The sequence below is a fragment of the Meleagris gallopavo genome, chromosome 4 (assembly GCF_905368555.1).
Source record: "Meleagris gallopavo chromosome 4, MGAL_WU_HG_1.1, whole genome shotgun sequence".
NCBI lineage: Eukaryota > Metazoa > Chordata > Aves > Galliformes > Phasianidae > Meleagris > Meleagris gallopavo.
Window position 1 is genome coordinate 17,621,811 of NC_139407.1, and position 21,795 is coordinate 17,643,605.

Here is a 21,795-nt window from a genome sequence, read left to right on the forward strand (position 1 = left end):
TAGACTTAGAATTCAGGCACATACTGAAAAAAGAGATTTAAATAGCAGTTTACTGAAATGCAGTGGGCTGGTGGAATTTTTCTCCAGTCAGAAAAAGCAGGTGATCATGCTATTCTCTGCTCTAATTATCATCAGATTTGAGTGCTTGCTTATTTTCACATCCTTTTAAAGAAAAGAAAGTTAATCTGTCACTCTGTATATCACAGATGGTTTTCTATTTGCAAAATCTGTCCCTTTGAATAAGAGAGATGCTTGCAAGATCCTCGTTTTCTAAGACAATCAGGCAAAATTTTCAAGGAGCAACACTGATTTATGCTTTTGTAAGTTTTGATTCCCAGTCTATACATGTGAATGCATGTTTAAAACTGCCAAGACTTTCATTCATTTTGGTGGATTCAGTACCAGGAGTTACAAGCAGTGGAGCTTTTCTGTGTTACCAGTTTAATGTTGCGTCAGGGCAACATTCCAACACGACCTGCATCTAACAAAAAAAGAAAGATTTAACCTATATTCACACTATCTTAAATACAAAATTGGCCATTTTGAAGCAATCCTGTTGTTCAAGATGAAATCCTGAATAATTCCTATTCTGACGTGAATTCTTCTATTTTTTCAAACATCAAAACAAGCTGAATTCTCCCATTCTGGCTTTTTGTTTTTCAACTCAACGCAGTCAGAATTAATCTCTCTTGAGTTTGCATTAGCACCCACAAATTGCACGAGCACCTCCTGTAGAAACATGTGGAAAATAATAGATGACCATAGTGAATGTGGTCTGACTTTAATCAAAACAGACTGACATGATGTCAGATATATGTTTGCTCTGTTTCCCTGATGCCTCGCCTTTTTTCTTTGGCCACAAATGAACTGGGTGCTTCAGAGATGCCAGGTGAGAAATGGGTCCAACTAATATCAATGAGACTCACTCTTGTAAGTCATTAAGCAGTTAACCTTTCCTGCATTTAGGTATTCCTGCATTCTCAAATCATAAGGTTAAAATGGTGTTTCTTTACTTCCCAAGAGCATTCTTAAAGATTTCTGAAATATTTTTTTTTTTACTTGTGGCTGATGGCACAGATCACATGTTGGTTAAACCATAGTAATAAATTTCAATAAATTTCAAAATTTAATGATCTAGAAAGAATGAAGAGGCTAATGCTTCTCTCCCTAAAAACAGATTAAAAACTTAGTGGCATTAGCCAAGTTTTTGCAGAAAACTTACTGCCGAGCAGAAAAATTATTGTGGACCACGACTGATTGTTAGATCAGATGAAGAAGAAAAACTACAGTCTTTTTAATGTTGACAGATTTGTCAGTATTTGAAGAAATAGATGAAATGGAAGAGAAAATGTTAGGAAGGGGGAAGTTTGGATCTTTTACTTAGAAGTAAAATCTGTTCCAAAAGAGAAAAGATCCATTGTACATTTTCTATAGAACATTTTACTTTTTGTTGGTGTAGAAAACTTCTACTGGTTTAAGTCCAGTATCTGAATACTTACACAATGGGACAGTTTTAATTGGACATTCAAGTTTAAATTAGCTAGAGTAATTACATTTTCTTTCTCTTTGCAGGGACCTCAAGGGCCTCCAGGACAAAAGGTATAGTATAAACAACAATACCATTATAGTTCCTGGTTCCAAAATGTAAGTAGAAATGGTGAATGGAATTAGGTACTGCACACCACCTTGAATCTGTTAATTTAGATGCTGTGTTTTGTTTTTGCAAAACGTAGTCATATAATGTTAGACATAAGATTTCTCATTTTCCCCATCTTAGGAAGTTCAAGCTATGCAGGGCAGAATGTTTTTAATGTCTGCTTAACTTGCAGGTGAAAAGGTCGCTATAATTTTCTTATTCATGTACTGGCACAGCTATGAATCCAAAGGTGAAACATTGTGAAAGATGGAGAGATAGAATTTCTGATTGAATGCATGTCCATTCTCAAGTAGATCAATGCCATATGACTAAAAAATTGACCAACAGAAACAAAGGATATAGGTGTTGCTGATAAATGGTTCTTGGTTGGCTGTATTCAGGTGGTCTGCTGTTGTCTTCCTGTTCCTTTGGTAACCGGAGATCTGACTTCCTATGAATGCTTTCAGCATTATTTGCACTCATTAAAGCTGACTGCCTCAGTCTGATGGAGGGAGCTTTGGATTTATAGAACTGCACCATTAAAACAGTCCTAGCTATATCAGCAATAGCAGCTAGTAAGTGGCACCATTCCAACATCGCACCCACACACCGCCAAGGCAGGTCATTCTGAGACTGATTTCAAAAGATAAGAAGTGTTATGGAAGATATCTAATTAGAACAGGCTTAATTTGTATAAAGAAAAAAAAAAGGGAAATAAATAAGTAATATTCATGTATGTGGCAAGTCTGCCAACTCTTTTTCTTCTTTTGAAATATTATTTAAAGTGAAGTTTTGCTTGCATCTGTTAAAATTGAACTTCTTGAAGAAACAAAAGCCTGCTGATATGTAAAAATGTAATCCAAGAGCATGTAAATCCATGGGATTTTGTCAGCTGTGAGCCGTGCAGTTTACAAGCTGATGGAGAAGGCTACCCTTCATGTTTAGCAATGCAAGAATCTGATATTGTAAAGTATATTGACTCTGAAGTTGACTTTACTCTCCAGGAAATAGCAGAGTGGGATACTTTATATGTACAACATTAAAAAAAAAAAAAAAAAAATCCTCATTCTCGTGTGCTTTTCAATATATGATAAACATTTATTGATGAAGGGTATGGTAGAATCAATTTTATTTACACTTTCTGATATCTCATGTTTCATAAGAAAAGTCAACAGCTGTATGAGACTGTCCCTGGGAAAATTAACTGTTTACAAGGGTACTTTATTCAGATGGATGTCATAATGCCCTCCTCAGCCTTTTCTTACAAGTTTCTGTATTAAGAATTAGACAAAAAATGCGAAAAAGTTCACTAGAATTTGCATTAGCCATTTGCAGTGACTAGCATTCATGACCATGCATCCAGCAAATAGGGGCACTGGAATGTCAAAGTGAAAGCTTTGGGAACAAGGAAAAAGCATTCAGGGTAATGGTCACAGGCTGAGATGTCAGTGTATTATTTATCACTGGCTTAGAGCTCTGTGAGCTTGAGCCTGCGGGGCACTCAAGTGTTGGATATTTTTTAAAGCACTCATAAACTGGTTTTTTTTTTCCCTTTTTTTTTGTTTCACAGGATTTTTCCATCCATTATTTCCTCAACTCTATTAATTGGTAAACATGCATCTATTTTGGATGCATTTCCTTTGGGTGTAGGTGCATTTCCTTTGACTAAACTGCTTCTAGTGAAGCCCCCAGCCAGTGTAAACAGAGGGAAAAATGCTGTGCACTGATTCTTGGGCCTCAGGGCCCGATGAGCTTCAAAGGACACTCATTTCTTTCACAGGTGCTGAGCAACTGTGTATCTCACCACTGATATAGCCTCTGCCTTTCTCAGTCTCCTGGCCAATGTTTTGTGTTACCAGCCTTTCAAATAGCTATCAATGCTTCTGTAACCTGTTCAGACATTTATTAATGGAAAATAAAACTACACTATCAGATTCCTTGCTGTGCAACACTGCTGTTACAGAAAAAGAGGATGGTGTTGTGTGAGCTCCTTTCCTCGTGCCTGAGATTTTTGCTAGACGTCTGCAGCAACAGTCAGACAAAATTCTTCAAACAAAATTGCCCATCGTACAAAAATAGTGTGAGAGTTTGTAAAAAGACTTCTCTTACATTATGAGTTGCTGCTCCTCTGTCTAATCCTTGGTTTTGATCTGTGTTTTGTTGTTTTTTAAATTCTGACTGCACTAATACTGAAGCAGTTTAAAAGGATGCTGGTAATTTGCACTGTCAGGCTGAGCTGTTGCAGATTATCCCTTAAAAGCTTTAAGATAGATTGACCCTGCCAGTTTTTGGTCTTGGAGCATACCTCTATTTCAGATGCTTGAAAGCATTTGAAGTGTTAAAGATTTTGTTCAGGCGCTATGTTAGACTGTGTCAGAACAAACTCAAAATTTATCCAGAGCATTAAATGGAATTGCATTTTAATCCTTACATGTTTTACGAAGCATTCTCAACAAAGTTATCAACAAGTTGAGGCTCCTTTCTGATAGAGGCTATACAGTGGGAAAGTCACTAAAACATACATTGTAAGAATAAGGATGTACAACACAAAAACATTTATAAATATAAACAGTCACTTGTAAAGAGAGCTCAACTTGAATAGAAATTAGTTTTTGAAAAATTTATTGCACTTAGAATATGCTGGCATTTATCATCTTTTTACGTACTGTATTAAGAGGTGAAAGTTTTCAACTTGTTTAATTTGCTAAACGCTGGCGTCTCTTTCCCACCAGGGTTCTGTTGGAGTGCCTGGTGTTCCTGGGAAAGACGGACAAATGGTGAGTTCACTTGACTTTGTCAACATAGCACCTATTTGTGTCACTGATTAAAGCAACTCAAGGCTCGTTCACATGGTCAATTTACAGAAGAACCTCCAAGGTTCTAATTTCAAATCAGTCTCATGGAAAAGACTATAAAATCTGATTTGTGCTCTGAAGTTATTTTTTCTAGTTTTAGTCAGTGAATGGTTACTCCAAAAGTCTGATGTTCAGACTTGGTGATGACTGATAGATATCCATGTAAGTGGTGTATGACTTTATTCAGAATACTTATGAACTACATTTTTTCTACAGCTTATTTTGGTTTAATTTCTGTTAACTCAGTTCCATGATGCAAGTGGTTATGTTTATGTGCTTGTACTGTGGCAACATTGTTAATACAAGCCAAAAATAGAGAACGATTAGACTGGAAAAGCAGGTAGAGAATAATATAAAATCAAATTTGGGAATGAAAATGCAGAGAAATTATTAAAAAAGAAATAGTCTCGAGTGTAACTGGGAGGAGATGGTAACTCAGTAAAGTCAGTGTTATGTTTCACTGAGCTGACTCCTAGTCTGGGACAGTGCTCCATAAGGAGCAGCAGGGCTCTTTCAAAGCCCTGCTAAGGTTTTTTGGCAAAGCTGTGTGGTGAAGTTTTTAAATAATATCCCTCCCTGGCTGCAAACAGTATTATCCATCTGTTGTTCTCATAAGCACTAACATTAATAGTGAACTTGAAAAGCACTTGCAGGGAATACCAAAAGGAAAATGATACTATAGCTTGTTCACTGTATTTGAGAAGTAAGCAATGGTAGTGTATAAAGAACATATTACACATAGGGTGCTCAGAAAGTAATGCCTCCGTGGAAACTATAACAAATAAGAAGTGCACAAAAACACTATTTGATAGAGCAAATTCTCAGCTACAAAACACTATTTTTCAGCATAGTCTACACTGTTAGCTATGCATTTTTGCCAACAATGAACAAGAGCCTGCATGCTGCGCTCATACAAATCTGCACCAGTGGAGATGACCCGCTATTTCACAGTGGCAATGACAGAGTCATTGCAAGGAAAATGTTGCCCATGCTGTCCGTCATTCATTGGCCCAAATAGATGAAAGTCAGAAAATCCCAAATCTGGACTGTATAGTGGGATTGGCAGGACAGTTCAGCCAAGATGACCAATGTGCTCCACAGTCTTCACACTGGAATAGGGTCTGCTGTTATTGTATTGCAAGAGAAAGGTAGTCTTCTTAATTGGTCTGACTGTGGAAGTTCAAGCTTCCAGTCCTTTCTTCTCCCAAAAGATAATCCGCATCCCTTTACCTGCTGAGGGCTGCATCTTCAACTTTTACTACATTGGGAATTCACATCTCACCGCTCCATGGAGCTGTTTTGACTCTGGCTTACAGTGGTGACACCATGTCCCCTCACTGGTAATAATGCAGTCCAGGAAACTGTCACCTTCAGCCTCATATTGGTTCAATAGGTAATGACAAGTTCTTTCTGTTCCCATGTGAACATTTATGGGATCCACCTGGCACAAACTTTGTGATATTCCAATATTGTTACCATTGTTTTCAGTGCGCTGAAGCCAATATTCAGTTCATTAGAGAGTTCCCTGGTCATAATCCACTTCATTCATGTTGATGAGCTGATCAAGATACTCTTCATTTGGTGATGTAACATGTGCATGGCCATTGGGAATGTGGCTTGTCTTGCATATCACTGCCACTGCTGCTGAAACGCACCACCCACTCAGCATTTCACTGTGCTCACATCCACTGTCCGGTCTCCATAAATGCTCAGCAAGCATCAATAAATGCAATGTTTTTGCATGGAGGAATTCAGTGACACATTTTTGCTTCATACATGCTTCCATGTCAGACTATTCAGTCAGATTGCCCCTCTGCTGCCACCTGTCTCACGGCAACAACATGGAATAGAATACTGGTGGGAAGGTTCAACCTCTCCTGCCATCCACCAACATCCACCTCTGATGTCGTGGGCCAACAAAATAAAATAGGAGGCATTACTTTTGGAGCAGCCCTCTTTCTGCCTTCTTCTGCCTCTCTCCCCAAGAGCCCTTGAGAAAAAGGCACTAAGGTTTTTTTAAATAATTCCATTTAATTGTGCTTTCCTAACAGTAAGCTTCTATTATTGTAATATATAACCTGCATTTTAACAGTGGCTAGAGGAAATGATGTAATTATGAGTAATTTCACTATAGTGATGGTAATTGTGCCATGAATCTATTATTTTTCAATGTTTATATTCAGAACATTATGACTACTGTGAACAATGACATTAAAAATAAGTTTGGAGCTAGGTATATATAACACACAGTACATTAAAAAAAATATGTTACAGAGTAAATTTGTGTTAAGTCCTGAGATTTTTCCTTGTTATTTTGGGACTCCATTTAATTCTAACATGAATGATTGAAAATAGGTGCAAGCACAGATGGTATACAGTAATGTATAGAGTTCAAGTAATTAGTGTGACTAAAATGTGAATGCACGACCACATTTTATAGCATGATTTTCTTTGTATGTGCAGAACAATGAGAGAAGAGTTACATAGTTGCAAACACATTGAATAGAAGTGATGATTCATGTTTTATCTAAGTGTTTAATGTATCATCACACCATGTCTACCCAGAAATCTTTGCCTATATGTGCAGAGAAATGGATGTCAGTAAAATAACTCAGATGTGCCAGAAATGAAAAGCTTGTCTAGTTGTGGAAGACTTAGATTTGGGGTTTGTTTTGAGATGGGTTAGGTGATTGTACATTTGTTTTATGGAGACCGCATAGACTGAATTGCAGTCATGTTTAACGGGGAAGGAAACAGATCTGAAATTGTCTTCCTAAAGCGAAAATTCAAACGCTTATTTAACTGCTGTTTATCAACTTTGAATTGCATTTAAAAAAAAAAAAAAAAAAAACTAATTCCAACATTTGGATGTTTTTATGTTTATTTTATTCTATTTATGGCATCTAAAACAGTCATCACTTAAAGTAATAAAAAGCGTATACATAAACAATGTAATTATTTAGTGTAGATGGACTACTTCTAAATTTTAAGAAAAAAATTAATGAATTACTAAACTAAATCTAGATATCAGTGCAAAAACTGGCCAGATAAGTGTAAAATGTAGTCAGATTTGGGTGTTTTACAATTGGTAGCTAAGGTTGACTTGTAAGCATTACATTATGTGCAGAAAATGTGTTACATAAGCAGATAGAAAGTTGAGAGAATATAAGCAGATGAAAGTAGAATGTTGAAGTTTCTCTTAAAAAATAAGTTCTGTTAGCTTTAAAATAATGGTAGAAATAAATCTAAGCTGAAGCAATATTTATCCAAATTTAGTATTAGTAAGTTTAGTGCAGTCTAGGATTCCCACGCTAGTATTTTGCTACCAAAAGGTTCATTGTTCCATACTGGACAATAAAAACAGATTCTTAGTTCAGTGTTTCTCACAAGGTACAGTTGAATGACAACCAGAGTAATAATTTCAGTGTCAGACATCTGTGTACAGCCTTTTTAGGAGTCTATATACATTAAGGTTGGCCAGTACTGTGTGCTGACTGCTGGCACTCCTGGCTTTACTCAGAGAGATTAATGCTGATTGCAGACCAGTTGAACTCAACTTCAGTGTGTGATGCATCTCCTTTTAAGAAGATACATAGTTAGAAAGCTTTAAAAAAGTTGTACTATCTTGGTAGCCTTTTAATCAGCGAACTCGTTCTGCTCAGCAGCGTGTGCGGTACACGAAGATCCACATTACTATTTTTCCTTAGTTTAAAAGGTAGAATTCTAAACATGTGCTTAAAATTGTATGTGAATGCATTCCTCATCTGAGCACTGAATATCTTTCAACTGATGAATGTCGACAGTGAATTAACTTTTCCCCCACCACAAGCACTTGAATAATACACTTAGGTCATCTCCATCATATATGTGCCTGCAATTTTTCTTTTCCTTTCCCTTCACCTTTTCTTTAATTGAAATAGTAGAAAATAGGAGACGATTGACAAGTCTGACCAGTTGGTCTGGAAACTAGATCATAAATTCTGAGTACACTTAGAACGATTTTCTAATCCCTTAACGTATGAACTACTTTTCTTGGACAATCTCTAAATATTAGAGTAAGTGTAATTTTACACAACCCACCTGTTTGTGCAGGACTGTTAACTAATAGATTTCATAGCAGCAAACTTATTGTCATAGTTTCACATGTATTTTTTTCTTTCAGACCAAATCCTATGAAATATTACCAGTAGTCTTGAAAGGATGTTTACAGTCCCTGTTTGTTTCTGCATTTAGGAAACTGTAGCCACATTCTGCTTATCTTGTTGAGAAGAATAACCGGGAAGTAGCCACCTAGTAATTCTTGCAGTCTGAGAAAGTGTTATAGAATCATAGAACCACTCAGGTTGGAAAAGACCTTAAAGGTCATCGAGACCAACCATGACCTAACCATACTACCTTAACTCTAGCAACCCTCCGCTAAATCATGTCCCTGAGCACCACATCCAAACGGTTTTTAAACACATCCAGGGATGGTGACTCAACCACCTCCCTGGGGAGCCCTGCTTAACAACCCTTACTATAAAGAAGTGTTTCCTGATGTCCAACCTAAATTTACCCTGGCGCAAATGGGTTGTTACAGGGTAAACAGAAACCTATGCACTGCTTTTTTCTTCTGCAGGAATTATTTTTATTATTTTGTAAGGATGTATCAAGAACAGAATGGTAGTCAGTACAGCTCATTTTGGTTCAAGTTGTTCCATTAGTTTGACAATAGCAGTGTGATAAGTTTCAAAGAAATCTCCCTTCCTTGTTAGTAGCCATGGAGTCTGGGTGTGCATGTTGCTTACTGCTTTTCTCATGCTTACTGTTACTCTAATTCATATGTATTTCCCCATTGATATTCCACCTACTGTACTATGTCAGACATGTTTCAAAAGTAGTATTACCACATCTCTTTGGAGAAATGAAGGGTACGTACTAGCATTTATTTCAAATAAAGAAATATAGAGGAAGGAAATATCATTGAATGCAGTTCACAGATTCCCAGACAAGTTTGCAGGCCAGCTGAGTCCTGTTGAAGACTTTCCACTTAATTTCAGCTGGTAAGTGGGCCAGGAGAGCTTTCCAGTTCTTAAACAAACAACGTTAAGTTAATTTTTAGGGGGGTGAAAAGCAAGTCGAAAGGAAATAATTCAAGCCTGATTTGAAATGGAAATCACAGTAACATGTCTGAGAAACTACTTTTTTCCCCTCTGTCCTTGTTTATGTATTTTAGAGTAAAATTAGATTGAATTTAGTTTGGGGGCCTCTTGTATTTCCTTATCCTTACAACTGATTGCATTCTAGTGACTGGAAAATATAGCAGTACTGACAGGCTTTCTTCTCAGGGCGAGATGGATATCAACCAGCTGGTGTAGATGGAGTTATGAATCCCACCGAAACCAAACTTATTTCAGAACAGCGGCCTCCAGGCTGTTTTTCTGTTACAAACAAGAAAGGCCAAGGCCTCCAGCCATGTTATTTTTAGCTGCTTAATTCTGGACATGGAGGTATATACCTCAAGGGCACAGATCGCTCTGTTAAGGAGAGGTATGATTTCAACACCCTGAAATCCTTCAATATGTACTCTAGTGGCTGATACATTTTCAAAACTGATCTAAAGTAGGTTTTATGCATTCATATCAACAGCTTTTTATCAAATTGTCAGCTGAGCCCAAGCAGTGCTCTGCACTGATCAAATTCAGTTCATTGGGCAGGGTGCCGAAGGATGTGTTTTACCCAAACTAATACAGGAAAGACAGAGCTGGTCTCTCAGTGTTAACACAATCATACGGGTAATACGGGCACAAGAGGACCTCTTTGAACTACTTGACACTCCTGAACCAAGTGGCTGGTTTGAATGTATTCTTCTTGGCATGTTGGCATTTTATTTGCTCTGGTAGTTGATATTAATTGGAAGAAAAATCAAAACATTTCTGGTTCTCAAGGTGTTTTGCTGAAGACCATTCTGGAAATGATCAGAAGGATCCTGAATAGTAACTTTTTTCATAACTTTTTCAGTTGTGTATAGTTTGCTGATGTGATAGTATTTTTTCTAATTCATTCTAAGGCTCGCCTGTCGTCGGATAAATTACAGAAGCACTTACAATCATACTGAATTTAGCTGCATGATTTTGGGTGAGAGAAAGAACAATAGCACATTTGCCGGAAATTTTTATTTCCATCATTCTGAGACCATTTCTGAATTCATCAAACTGGACCTAAATAACTTCAGAAGATCATAGAAAAGAGAACAACTGGGGACTTACATGCTTAAAAACTTCAAGTGGTGGTGGTGTCCTTTTCTGCAGTAGACAAAAGTTTACTCACTACTATTATTGCATTTTTTATATTAAAATTTGGAAATGGTAGCTTTTCTAGCATTTTCTATTAGGTTATAGTTTATTTGTGTAGTTAGTCATGTCATGAAAACAGGACCTTTTGTGGGTGGTTCCATAACTGAAAGACAAGAGAAAACAACCTTATACAAAACAGAAGTTAAGAGCTGTCTTAGGAGCACTTCTAATGCAAAATTTGCGGATTTACCAGTTTGGGATTTGATTTTTGTACATCTGGGAGGTTTTGGTGGGTTTTTTGTTTGTTTGTTTGTTTTTGTTGTTTTTCTTTTGTTTGTTTTTTTACTGCTTTTACAAGTACAGCAAAATCTTTATGGATTATACCTATGTATGTCCAACCTGCTCACAGTATCTTTCCATCTTTGTAAGGAAAGAGTTTCAAGAGAATCCTCTGAGGATATTTTTGCATAAGTTCTTTGGCCTTGTGACTCTTATTTGAGGGTGCAATGTGGCTGTTGGTATCATTTTAAGTGTAGTAGTATGTCATACTTTTACATAGATACTATCAGGTTTTAGGACATTTTGTTTTAGTGATGCCTGTCCCTGAGTGATTGTTTTTGAGGATGTCCTGGCTGCATAAAGATAAGCTATGACCCCAACCTAGATGTGCTATAGACAAAATCACTCCTTAAATGGGGAAGAAGAAAAATATGCTGACTTGATTTGAAAGCTAAATGATATGCAGAAGGCAATTGTTTGTGCAGCATAACACCTTTGCTGTCAATGCTGTTAAAGAGAGACAGCAATATGAGTCAGGAAGCCATTAACCACGGCCTGGTGAATGTACAAATATATGAGATGAAAAATATAGTTTTATAGATTCTGACCCCTTGCCAAGTTTAAAAGCACTCTAATTGCAGTTGATGCATGAGGTGGTGTTTCTGAATGTCCAGTCTTCCCTTCCATGCATCTCTCCTTGAACAGCAGCATAACTGTCCTCAGCCAAAAGAGCAGCAGTTAATCTCCCAAACGCTAATCTGTGGGAGTGAAACAAACATACACAGCATTTTTTAGTTTTAATATGTACTTTAATTGAAAACAAAAAAAGCAACAACAAAAAAGTAAATAAATGGAAGGAAAGTAATTTACCATACTTCTTAACAGAAATATTTTAACTTACTTTCATGGCAAATACTAAGATTAGTGTACAACAGGAAAACTATCAATCTACTTTCCTCCAAAATGCTTGCTGCTGTTTCAGCTTGTGGCTATTTTTGGTGTTTCCTACCTGATGGGAGGTCTGACGGGGCTTTGTTCTGTTTATTTGGGTGGAATTTTTTTTATTTATTGGTTGGTTGAGGCTTTTGTTTTATTGTTTTTGTTGTTGTTTTTTTTATATTTTATTTTAGGCTTTAATAGAATATTTAATACTTAAAAATCAGCTTTAGCCCTGGAAAACAGGAATTTTCCTGGGGTAGTATATAGGGTACGTTATGTGTAATAAAGTTATGTTTTGTCGTACTGCTCCTACTTGTATAGATGATAAAATCAGGTTCTAAAGCAGTGAAAGGGAAACTGTGGTTTTATACAGTCCCTCTGTGCTTCAGGGCGTTAGAAACAGGAGGATAATGACTTCAAAAGCACAAAGGTGCAAGGTCATCTCTGTGCTTTCCTTGTAGGTTTGCCTTCAGTTTTTCCCCTTCCCAGAGCTAATACCAAATGTGATAATGCCTCTGGCTAGTACTTCCAGTGATAGAAGCATACAGTTTGATGGCCATAGGAAAGTCACATATAGGCCAGAAACAGGACAGGTGGTAGAAATAGTGATTTACTACAAGGACATAGCAGCCAGAGGTTTTCAATTTTTTTTTTTTTTTCCTAAGAAAGTAAGGCAACTTTTTTGTGCAGTTTTTAATCTCATTTTTTGTCATACCAATAGCTGTGTATGCATTACTTGGATATGTAAATTTTGTAGGAAGGCACAAGCTTGGGACTTTGACCTTTTGATTACCGGTTTAAGCCCCTTGAATTGTCAGCCAACTGCAGCTGTTTTAAATTGAAGGAGACAGAAACAACCTTGTTTGCAGTGTGGGATGAGGAGAAACAAGTGCATATCTATCAGTCCCTTCTGCTTCATTTTGTCAACTGGCAGTTTTCTCCAAGTGTCTTTTGGGTCAATCCTTTAGGACGCTTATGCCTAATCTCCAGCAGCTTTGAATCCTGACCGCTCATATATCAAATGCCTGTGCTACTACATCAGCCTTTGAGCTACTACAATACAAAGGAGCCTTGAAAAAGGGCTGACTCAAATAGCTTTGTAATTCTCTGTGAGTCTAATAGCACCTAACACTTTGGTGTGAGGAATAGCTCAGTAGAGTTTTACAAGAATCTCAATGGTTTTGTTCTGTGCTTTGAGACAGTCCCATAGTTGGTGACATTAAGGTGCTTTATGTTCCTTTAGTTTAGAACTCGAATGGAACCTTCTTGGAGAATCACGTTCATATATCCCTGATTCAAATATGATTCAAATATGACTGTATATGTAATAAAAAGATCTTTCTTAGTGGAAGGCTTTTTTGGAGGATCGGAACAAGCTCGTATCTCAATTCTTTTGTAACTTAAAGCAGAGAGTTGGTTCATCCTGTCTACTGAATTTGAATCCTATATAAAAATATCCACTGAGTTTCTGAATTATCATTTCTCATTTCATTACTGTACTAGCTATTGTATTGAACTTTTAAGCATTTTCTTACATTTAGGTAGCAAAAAGGCTTTTTGAGGAACTTATTTGAAGGCATTTTCTGTTCTTTTGGATGCTGCTTTAACATGCTTTCCCACCTTGAAGTGCAGTGCATTAGTGCGTAGGCAAGGGTTACAAAAAAATATGCGTATTTGTTGTGAAATTGAGGCTTACTTCCACAAAAGGACTCAGCCATCAACCCTAGATGTTTACCAGTAAGGTCTAGCCATTGATATATCATGTCTCTCAAATGATGCATGCATTTTTTTCAGTGAGTCTGGGACATAAACACCAGGAAATATCATTAAGAATTATTTGTTTTTCTATTTGTTATTTGCTTTTTGGTTGTTTTTTTTTTTTTTTTCAATTTAGAGAAAAAAAGAAGTTTACAAGTAATTGTCATTTGTTGACTGACTTATGAAAATTACTTGCCACTCTTTAAGGTGTGGAATAATATGTCAACTACATATTAAAATATCCCAAATTTGGATCTTTAATGTTATGCTGAAGTTTTTAAAGTCTTTTAAATCTAATTTTTAGCTAGTGGTACTGGAGTGTGTAAAACTGACAAGCAAGGTATATTTAAAAAATTAAAAAGCTATCTATTCCAAACTCTTCTGTTTCTGGAATAAACCCTTTTCATTTTTCATCACTGTCTGTCTTCCTTAGGAGCAGAATGTCAAAGTCATTTAAGATAAGCCTTTCTTGCAGTATTTCTGAGTTGTAGGAAGGAGAGAAGTAATGCTAGCCTTGCTGGAAAGACTGCTTTTAAGGTAAATTGAGCAGCTTTTCAGAATCATAAGTCTCAGTTCTGTTTTCTGTTTAGCTTCACACATGCATATTTCCAGTGCCTTCTGTAAAATTATTTCTTATCTCTACAGGAGTTTAAATTAGATTTAGTCCATTTAATATGAGGCGATGAAATGATGTTAATATGTATTTCATCATGTCTTTGTTAACTGCATCTTTTTTGTGTGTTCTTAGGGAGAACCTGGTTTGCCTGGCATAGCAGGGGAGAAGGGAGCAGCAGGGCTTAAGGTTAGTACTGGAAATGGATTAAAAACAAAAGCACGCAGTACGTGAGAGCATATAGATTACAGTTGCTCTTTCCAAGCAGTGTTTATATTCTGACTGGCTTTTACTGATCTGCTCTCTCTAGTGATCAGGACTGTCAGAGGCTTTACACATTGCACCATAAAGAAGCATTATCTTCTGCTGTGCATATATAATTCCAGTCAGTGGCACTGACGCATACGCGTCCATTGCCAAGTGAATGTAATATGCCTGCAAGTGTTTGGGAATATGGAGACCTTTTCAGAGAGGCTTTGTTTATGCTCTTTACAATGTGTTTCAGGCTTCTTTTCAAGAGCTACTGTGGTCAAATCTTTGATGAATGTCAGGGTTAAGTCTTGAGCGCTGATCCTGCTATAATGGAAGTCAGCAACAGACTGCACTAAGAACATGTCTGGGCCCATATTTGATGAATCAGAGTCTCTCTTTGCATTTATTTTGTTGTTAAATGATTATTTTTCTGCTGTTTTGATATTGAATGAGTGGAATGGAACGTAAAGCTAAGAACTCTGTATAAAAGAAAGCTCGATGATGTGATCGGTGGGGCCTCTTGGAATGGGTAATGTTGAATTCTAATCCCATCAGCTGTGAGCGTGTCTTTGGTGCACAAGTGCTCCTCAGCTGATTCTGTGCATCACACTGCTGCTGACAGACACACAGGGCAGGCTCCTTACGTTTACTGACTGGCTGCTTGTCCATCAGGGATGAAAACACACCATTTGGGAGCGTGACCTTTTCTTATTTCGTATACAGAAGAAGCCAAATGGTGGCACTTAATGCTTAATTCATATGCACGACTGTAATCTTCGAGTTGCCTAGCGACTGCCAGCCATCAGAAGGGGCAAAGATAAGGCAGGGTGCATTTCTAAGCCTTCTGGATGAGTTGTCAGGGTCATGCTCAGTGCACCAATGTGAGTTTGCCATTGAGCTAGTTTCTCAAGCAAGTTATAATTTTAAAAATAATGGTCAAAAGTCATCTTTTTCTTCCAGAAAATGTTAGAAGCTGTAAAGGCTCTTTGCTCTGAATCAGTTGTGAATTTGTTTGAGTCACTTAAGGCTTTCTGTTTTTCCCATAGATTCTCCTAAGCCATTAGTACAGTCATATGACTTTCACTCCACATTCAGCCTGTAAATTTGTCTTTCATTTATTTCCAAAATAAGGAAAACCAAATGCAGGAGTCAGCTTTGTCCCAGAAGGCCATCCCGCAAAGACATGCACCTATTCATGAAGGTTTAATCTAGAACAAAACAGGAAGAAATCTTTGAAACAAAACAAAATTCTACATACAAATCACTAATGTTTTAAAATTATGCTGAAAATGTATTGTGTATTGAGTTCTATTAAATTTATTTATTATTGCTTATTGAAGATTTTGCTGTTGGCTTTTTATCATTTGAAACAGTGTCATTAATTGTGACAATGATAATAGTACTTATATTTGGAGTTTTACTGGTGTTATTAACTTATGACTTCTCTGCTCCACTTGCTTTGATCAGGGTGACCCTGGAGAGAGAGGAGAAAAGGTGAGTCCTATTCCACCTCCTTTGCTGTTGTTCTGTTTTGGAAAGCTGTCAGTGCACTGATTCTTAGTTTAAAAATAAATAAATAAAAATGCAGCTGTAGCCTACACCTTGAGAGCCATTGTGCAGCTTTTTCTGACATCAAATAATGCTAATACCAGTTACTCCTTCTGAGATTACTGTAGCTTGATTACTCATGGATAGAAGTGCTCATGCCTTAATTGCTGCACAGCTGAGAAACTCTGCACCTAACCATATCTAATGTTCATGTCAGAAAAAGATGAGTGATTGAATAAATGGTAGTCTGAGCATTTCTCATAACTTGATTTTGATGCTCTGTTACCTGCAGGGAGTAAAAGAATTTGGTAACAGAGTGGTAATTATGCAAACTCTAGATGATATACATCGCACAAAGACAAGATGAGCTCCATGCTGCAAAACATGGGTATGATTCTGCCCTTTCATATAAAGATACTAGTAGGAGCACTCATGTGAGTAAACACATGCAATCAAACAGTGCAAATCAATCTTCTGCATCTCTGCAAGGGCAACCTGAGAAATGCTGAAAGCCTAATTTTGAACAGGAATCTTTACACAGACTCATATCCTGTGAATAAATTGAGCCAAGCTTTTTAAAAAGTAAGCTGCTTGCATTCAGGTGTTATTTGCTCTTGAGAAGTGCTTGGTCATGCAGCTTCAATTTTCAGCTGCAATTGAATTTCACTTCCAGATCTGTATAAATCCATGTATTACCAGCTGCAGTTCATGTATTCTAAAGCACGTTATTATCAAGGAAAATCTTGAATGTTTTTACCCCACATGTAGAATATATAACTAGGAATCTCTTTTCACAAAATCACTCCTTTTTGTTAAAATAATATTTTTGGTAGAACTCCAGTAATCCTTTGTTCATTTTCAAGCACAAAAGCAGTATAACGATATTTACCTGCACTGGATTTCTGTTACTTAAAATCATGATATTTCACCATAATCATCCATTGTATTTCCCTAAAAAATGTAGTTGTTAATGTCCTATATGTACTTTATCATGTCAAATGGACTCAGAATGACATTCCTAGCCATTACTGTTGCACATCTCCATGATTCATCAATCTCTTAATTAAAGACTTGCTAGTTTTTTGGTAGTTACCCTTGTGTTGGTGACCATCTTATATAAAATGATCTCTGGTACAAGTCCTCTGAGAGGAATTTTACATTGAACTTTTCAGAGCAATATGACAGGCACTGAATTGATATTGTTATTTGAATATTTTTACTGGTTGTCTGGCCAAGACCTACAAAAATGGTTGTGGCATATTTAGAGTCAATCAGCACCTTTGGTATTTTATATATTTCTTGCACTCAAGTCTCACAGGCATGTTTGGTCCTCATATATAACAGCCTTTTTGGTTTACTCTGGTGTTACTATACAACTGAATTAATAGAAATAGAAATTTTGTGTTCTAATAGACAAAACTTTTGAAGCATTTCTTTAAAAAGTTATCTTTAAAATGAGAAATGTCTGCCCAGGCATAAAGGAGTGTTGTCTGAATATCACTTTTCTTAATAACATACAACACATCAAATTTATGTAGAGAGAACCATTTTGGTGGCTATCTGGAGGGGTGAAATCAGTGAAAGTTTTCTGGTTTGTGAATCATGCATGGAAGTACTTCAAACTCAAGCAGTTTATAACGTACATCACTTGAGAATCCAATAAAAAGTATTGGAATTGGATAACTTACCTGAATTTGATTAGATATGCTTAAAATACTCAACCATCATGAAATCATTCCTTCATTTCTAAACCACAATGAATTGTGGAAGTCTGTAGATGTAGACTGTACCAACAGGAAGATAGTTATCTGAGAGTTTATGTACTTTTGTGGGTTTATATGCAACAGATATAGCAGCTATAAAAACCACACTTCCTGACCGTGTTGTGGAGAGATTGGTTAATAAAATCATTTTTTAAAATATGTGTTTTCATTCCAGGGTGATGCTGGAGAAAATGGACCAAAGGGTGACACAGGAGAAAAGGTATACTACTTACTAGTAGAGAGGAAAGCATGTGCCGTAGATGTGTTTACAGTCTAACCAACTAGTGAAAATAAAAATTTGATAAAAGAAAAATGCATTTTAAACTTTCTTATTAAAAATGTTGAACAGTTTGACTGAGTTCTTTCTTATAAACAGTGGAAAAATATCACTGTTCTGTTCCTGACTTTATGTAGCAGCAGCTTTAGATCAGAATGCATCAGCATCAGTCTCTAATCATCACTCCTCTTAGCTAAAATATGCATTGTTCAGAAAATTTGGTCGCAATCTGCCCAGACTTTTGGTTCTGTGTCTGATGAGTTATACCTCTTTCTGGTATATCTTAGCTGTTCATATTTCCCATTCTCTGTTCTCTACAAAGAAAGAGGCTAAACCAATATGGTACTGTGATAGCTAACTTCCTTCCAAACAGCCAGCTAAGCAATTGAGAGTTGAAGATAAAAACTACATTTTAGGAGATTTTAGCAGATTATATCAATAACAACCTCACTTAATACCTTGTTAGCTCATTGTTGCAAAGTGCCAATGTGTAAAAGTAGCTGAAGTCATCAAAATATTGTTTTATTTGGTTTTTATTTTATTTCATTTTATTTGAGATTTGTTCTGTACCCCTGCAGAAAAGATCAAAATTGAACTTGAGTTTTTAATTGTGTTTTACATATACAGAGAAACCGCGCATAGTACAGGAAGAAGGACCAGTCATAATGATCTTCTCCAGCCACATAATCTTTCGTATTCTTTGTGAATATTTTTGAGTAGAGGTTGCATATGGCTTATTACCACCAATTAGGAACTTGTATGCTTCTAAAGGCATTATTTTCAGTGATTATACTTGAGCAGAAGCATAAAAACATTCTTGTCTCCCATACATATGTTTAATTGCATAACCAACTCAAATCAGAGTGTAGCACAAGAAGTTTGTCAGATTTATCAAAATACTAAGCAATGCATGCAAATTTCTCAGGCCCTATCATTTTGAAGCAGTAGTCAAGAACATAAAGTTATTATGGGGTGTATTCTAAAGTCAGGTACTAAAAATAATCATTACGTATAAGAATAGTAATTTTTTTTGATTCTCAGTTCATTTATATAATACTTCCTATGTAGTCATGCCTAGATTAAAATCTTAAGAACCTTATTTAGTTGCTTAGACAAGGTATGCCAGTGAAGTCTTCTTAATCCATTTTTACAAGATTTAATAACATAATTTCTAGGAAAATATGAGATTGTTTTTAAGACATAGTCCTGTAGCAACTAAATAGTAAGTTAACTTCTCTGGAAAGACTTGGAAGTGGAGCTTCCCTTGTTGCTTTGCTTCTTTATCTGCTATGAGAGTGAGCATGCACCCATTTGTATTCCCATGCTTCACCGTGGTCTGCAATGCATGCATCTGACTGCTTGGAATCTTGTTTAAGGGAAGAAAAACTCCTCTACCTCTTTCACTGGGAAATCATTTTTTTTCATGACTATAGTGTTGTAAATATTACTGTGAGCTTCAAAATGTTTGGGATCAAATTCTGGAAAAATAGGTCATTGGGAGACTTATATTTCTACATCTGAAGAAATTTCAATAATTTTTTTTATCATCATAATACAGGATGTCTCCCAACTCTTCAAGGTTTCATGTAAGTTTCAGAGGTGCTGTGGTGACATGGAAATACACATGTTTTTTGCATAGAGCTCATTGCTCTAAGAGTAACAGCCTGGCATCCACTGCACAAATTCTTAGGACAGAATAAGCAAAACTGTGGCTTAGTTGGCCTTCGTTGTTTTTTGCCCACCCATTTTCCCTGCCTGCAAGGCAATCTGCCTCCCAGGAAAAAAAATCTGTATCTTATAGTAGAACTGTAACTTACTGTTTCTGAAAGATAGCTTTGGTAGGAAGTTTAGGATATATTTCAAGAGATAATATAGGAACTAGCATAAAACTCGGTGTCCTTACATTACATTTGTGCTACTCAACAAGGAGTGTACTCTTTCCTGCTCTTCACTGTAGGGCAAAGATTGTGCTGTATGACCATCACATAAAATTCAGGAATTAATTTGCCCGGTAGTTGTTAATTGCATTAGCTTTAGAGAATCTAAGAAAGCCTATTACAGTCGTATTTAGTATGTTCACAAAGTAGCCTTGATGTTTTATTGTTTTTTTTCTCTGTGTATTTTTTTTTTTTTTTTTTCTGTATTGCTTGTACTTTTTTCATTGGTGTAATAATCATCTTGAACAGTTACCCTTACCAGACTATTCTGGTATAATGCAGGATTTCAAAGCAGCTCAGAAGCCTTCCTTCTGTGTTTTCCTCTGGGTATTTTCTATCAGGGCAGGAAGTTAACACAAAAAACTCTGCCCTTTTTTTCTTGTCTTAAAAGGAGCAGTTGGAATCAAGACCAGCAAATCTACAGGCAGCCTCATTAAAGCATTATTCTTATGTTCTTATGAATGCTCTCTGCTTTCTGTTTCGGTAGCTCTGAAATGTCCAGAGTGTGTGTTACTTTACAGAACTTCACTACCAGATGAGTATTGAGAGTTTTTGTGAACTGAACACCTGTGGAGAGGAGTTCAAGACTTACTGAGGCACTATTTTTAAAAGATATTTTAAGAGATCTGCTGGAAGTGTTGTTCAGAGATGATGTAAGGCTAGTACTGGTGCAGTTCCCAGATGTTCAGCCATTTGTATGTATGCCTCCTACTTGCTTGGTTTAAAAAAATAATTAAAAAAAAGCCATTTATTTTATATAAATAAATGCAGGGACCATTACACTTAAATGATAATGCTAGATGTTTAAGATATTTCATTCATAGATCACAAATTGTAAAACATTTCTTTAAAAGATTAAATCATGTTTCTGTAAAATAAATACTAAATTTTAATTTTGCTATGTGACAGAGGTGACAACTGTTTTAAACTTTGTTTGAACAGGTTCCTATTTGTACAGTTGATTTAGCTTTACTTTCTGAACTGCTGTACCCAGTGGCTATCAGAGATGCTGACTCGGGTCAGTACTTTTCGACCCATGATTTAAAAAGGAAACTGTCTTTTCTGAGTTGGCCTACTCTAAAGGCAGTATCAGTGTCAGACATGAGTTCTTAGACTTAGCCCCTGGAAACTACCAAGTATTTTTCTTCTGTGTGCATGTTCCCCTGCTAAAATTTCTTCATTTCCAAATGGTCTGACTCATCAGAGAACAGAGAACATCCTGTGCTATATTTTTCCTTTTAATCCCGTATTAATTTTCATTCTTATGTGAAGGTGGATTATAAATACTTAATGCTCTTATCTCCCCATATCAATCATTATCCCTTAAAATGTTTAACTTGTGAATGTCTCTTACCAGTTGCTTTACCACTTTACAGCTATAAAAAGTCCCTGAAGCTTTGCAGTTGTACATGCTTGTAAGGGATATCAGCAGTATCACTCATGCACGTCTATCAAGAAGAGGCAGCTCGGGTTTCCAGACATGAATCAACCCTTCATAAAACTGACTTTTTGTTTTTAACTCACACATGAGAGAGCTGCAGCAACTGTGTAGAGGAAATTCTGTTTCTGTTCTTTAAAACGAAGTGAGCGTGTTTTCTGGTGCCATTTAGTTTTATTGGACTATTACAAAAAATAATCCCCATACCAACTCTGAATTTCCACC

The 21,795-nt window shown here is 36.4% G+C and overlaps 1 protein-coding gene across 1 annotated transcript in view; it reads left to right on the forward strand.

Moving 5' to 3' along the window:
- Positions 1 to 21,795, forward strand: part of COL25A1 (collagen type XXV alpha 1 chain) — a 126,792-nt gene that overhangs the window by 51,622 nt on the left and 53,375 nt on the right. Inside the window, exons 8-12 of the mRNA XM_085222295.1 lie at positions 1,573 to 1,599; positions 4,369 to 4,413; positions 14,491 to 14,544; positions 16,075 to 16,101; positions 18,094 to 18,138. Coding sequence (XP_085078421.1) covers positions 1,573 to 1,599; positions 4,369 to 4,413; positions 14,491 to 14,544; positions 16,075 to 16,101; positions 18,094 to 18,138 — 198 coding nt within the window. The remainder of the gene's footprint in view (positions 1 to 1,572; positions 1,600 to 4,368; positions 4,414 to 14,490; positions 14,545 to 16,074; positions 16,102 to 18,093; positions 18,139 to 21,795) is intronic.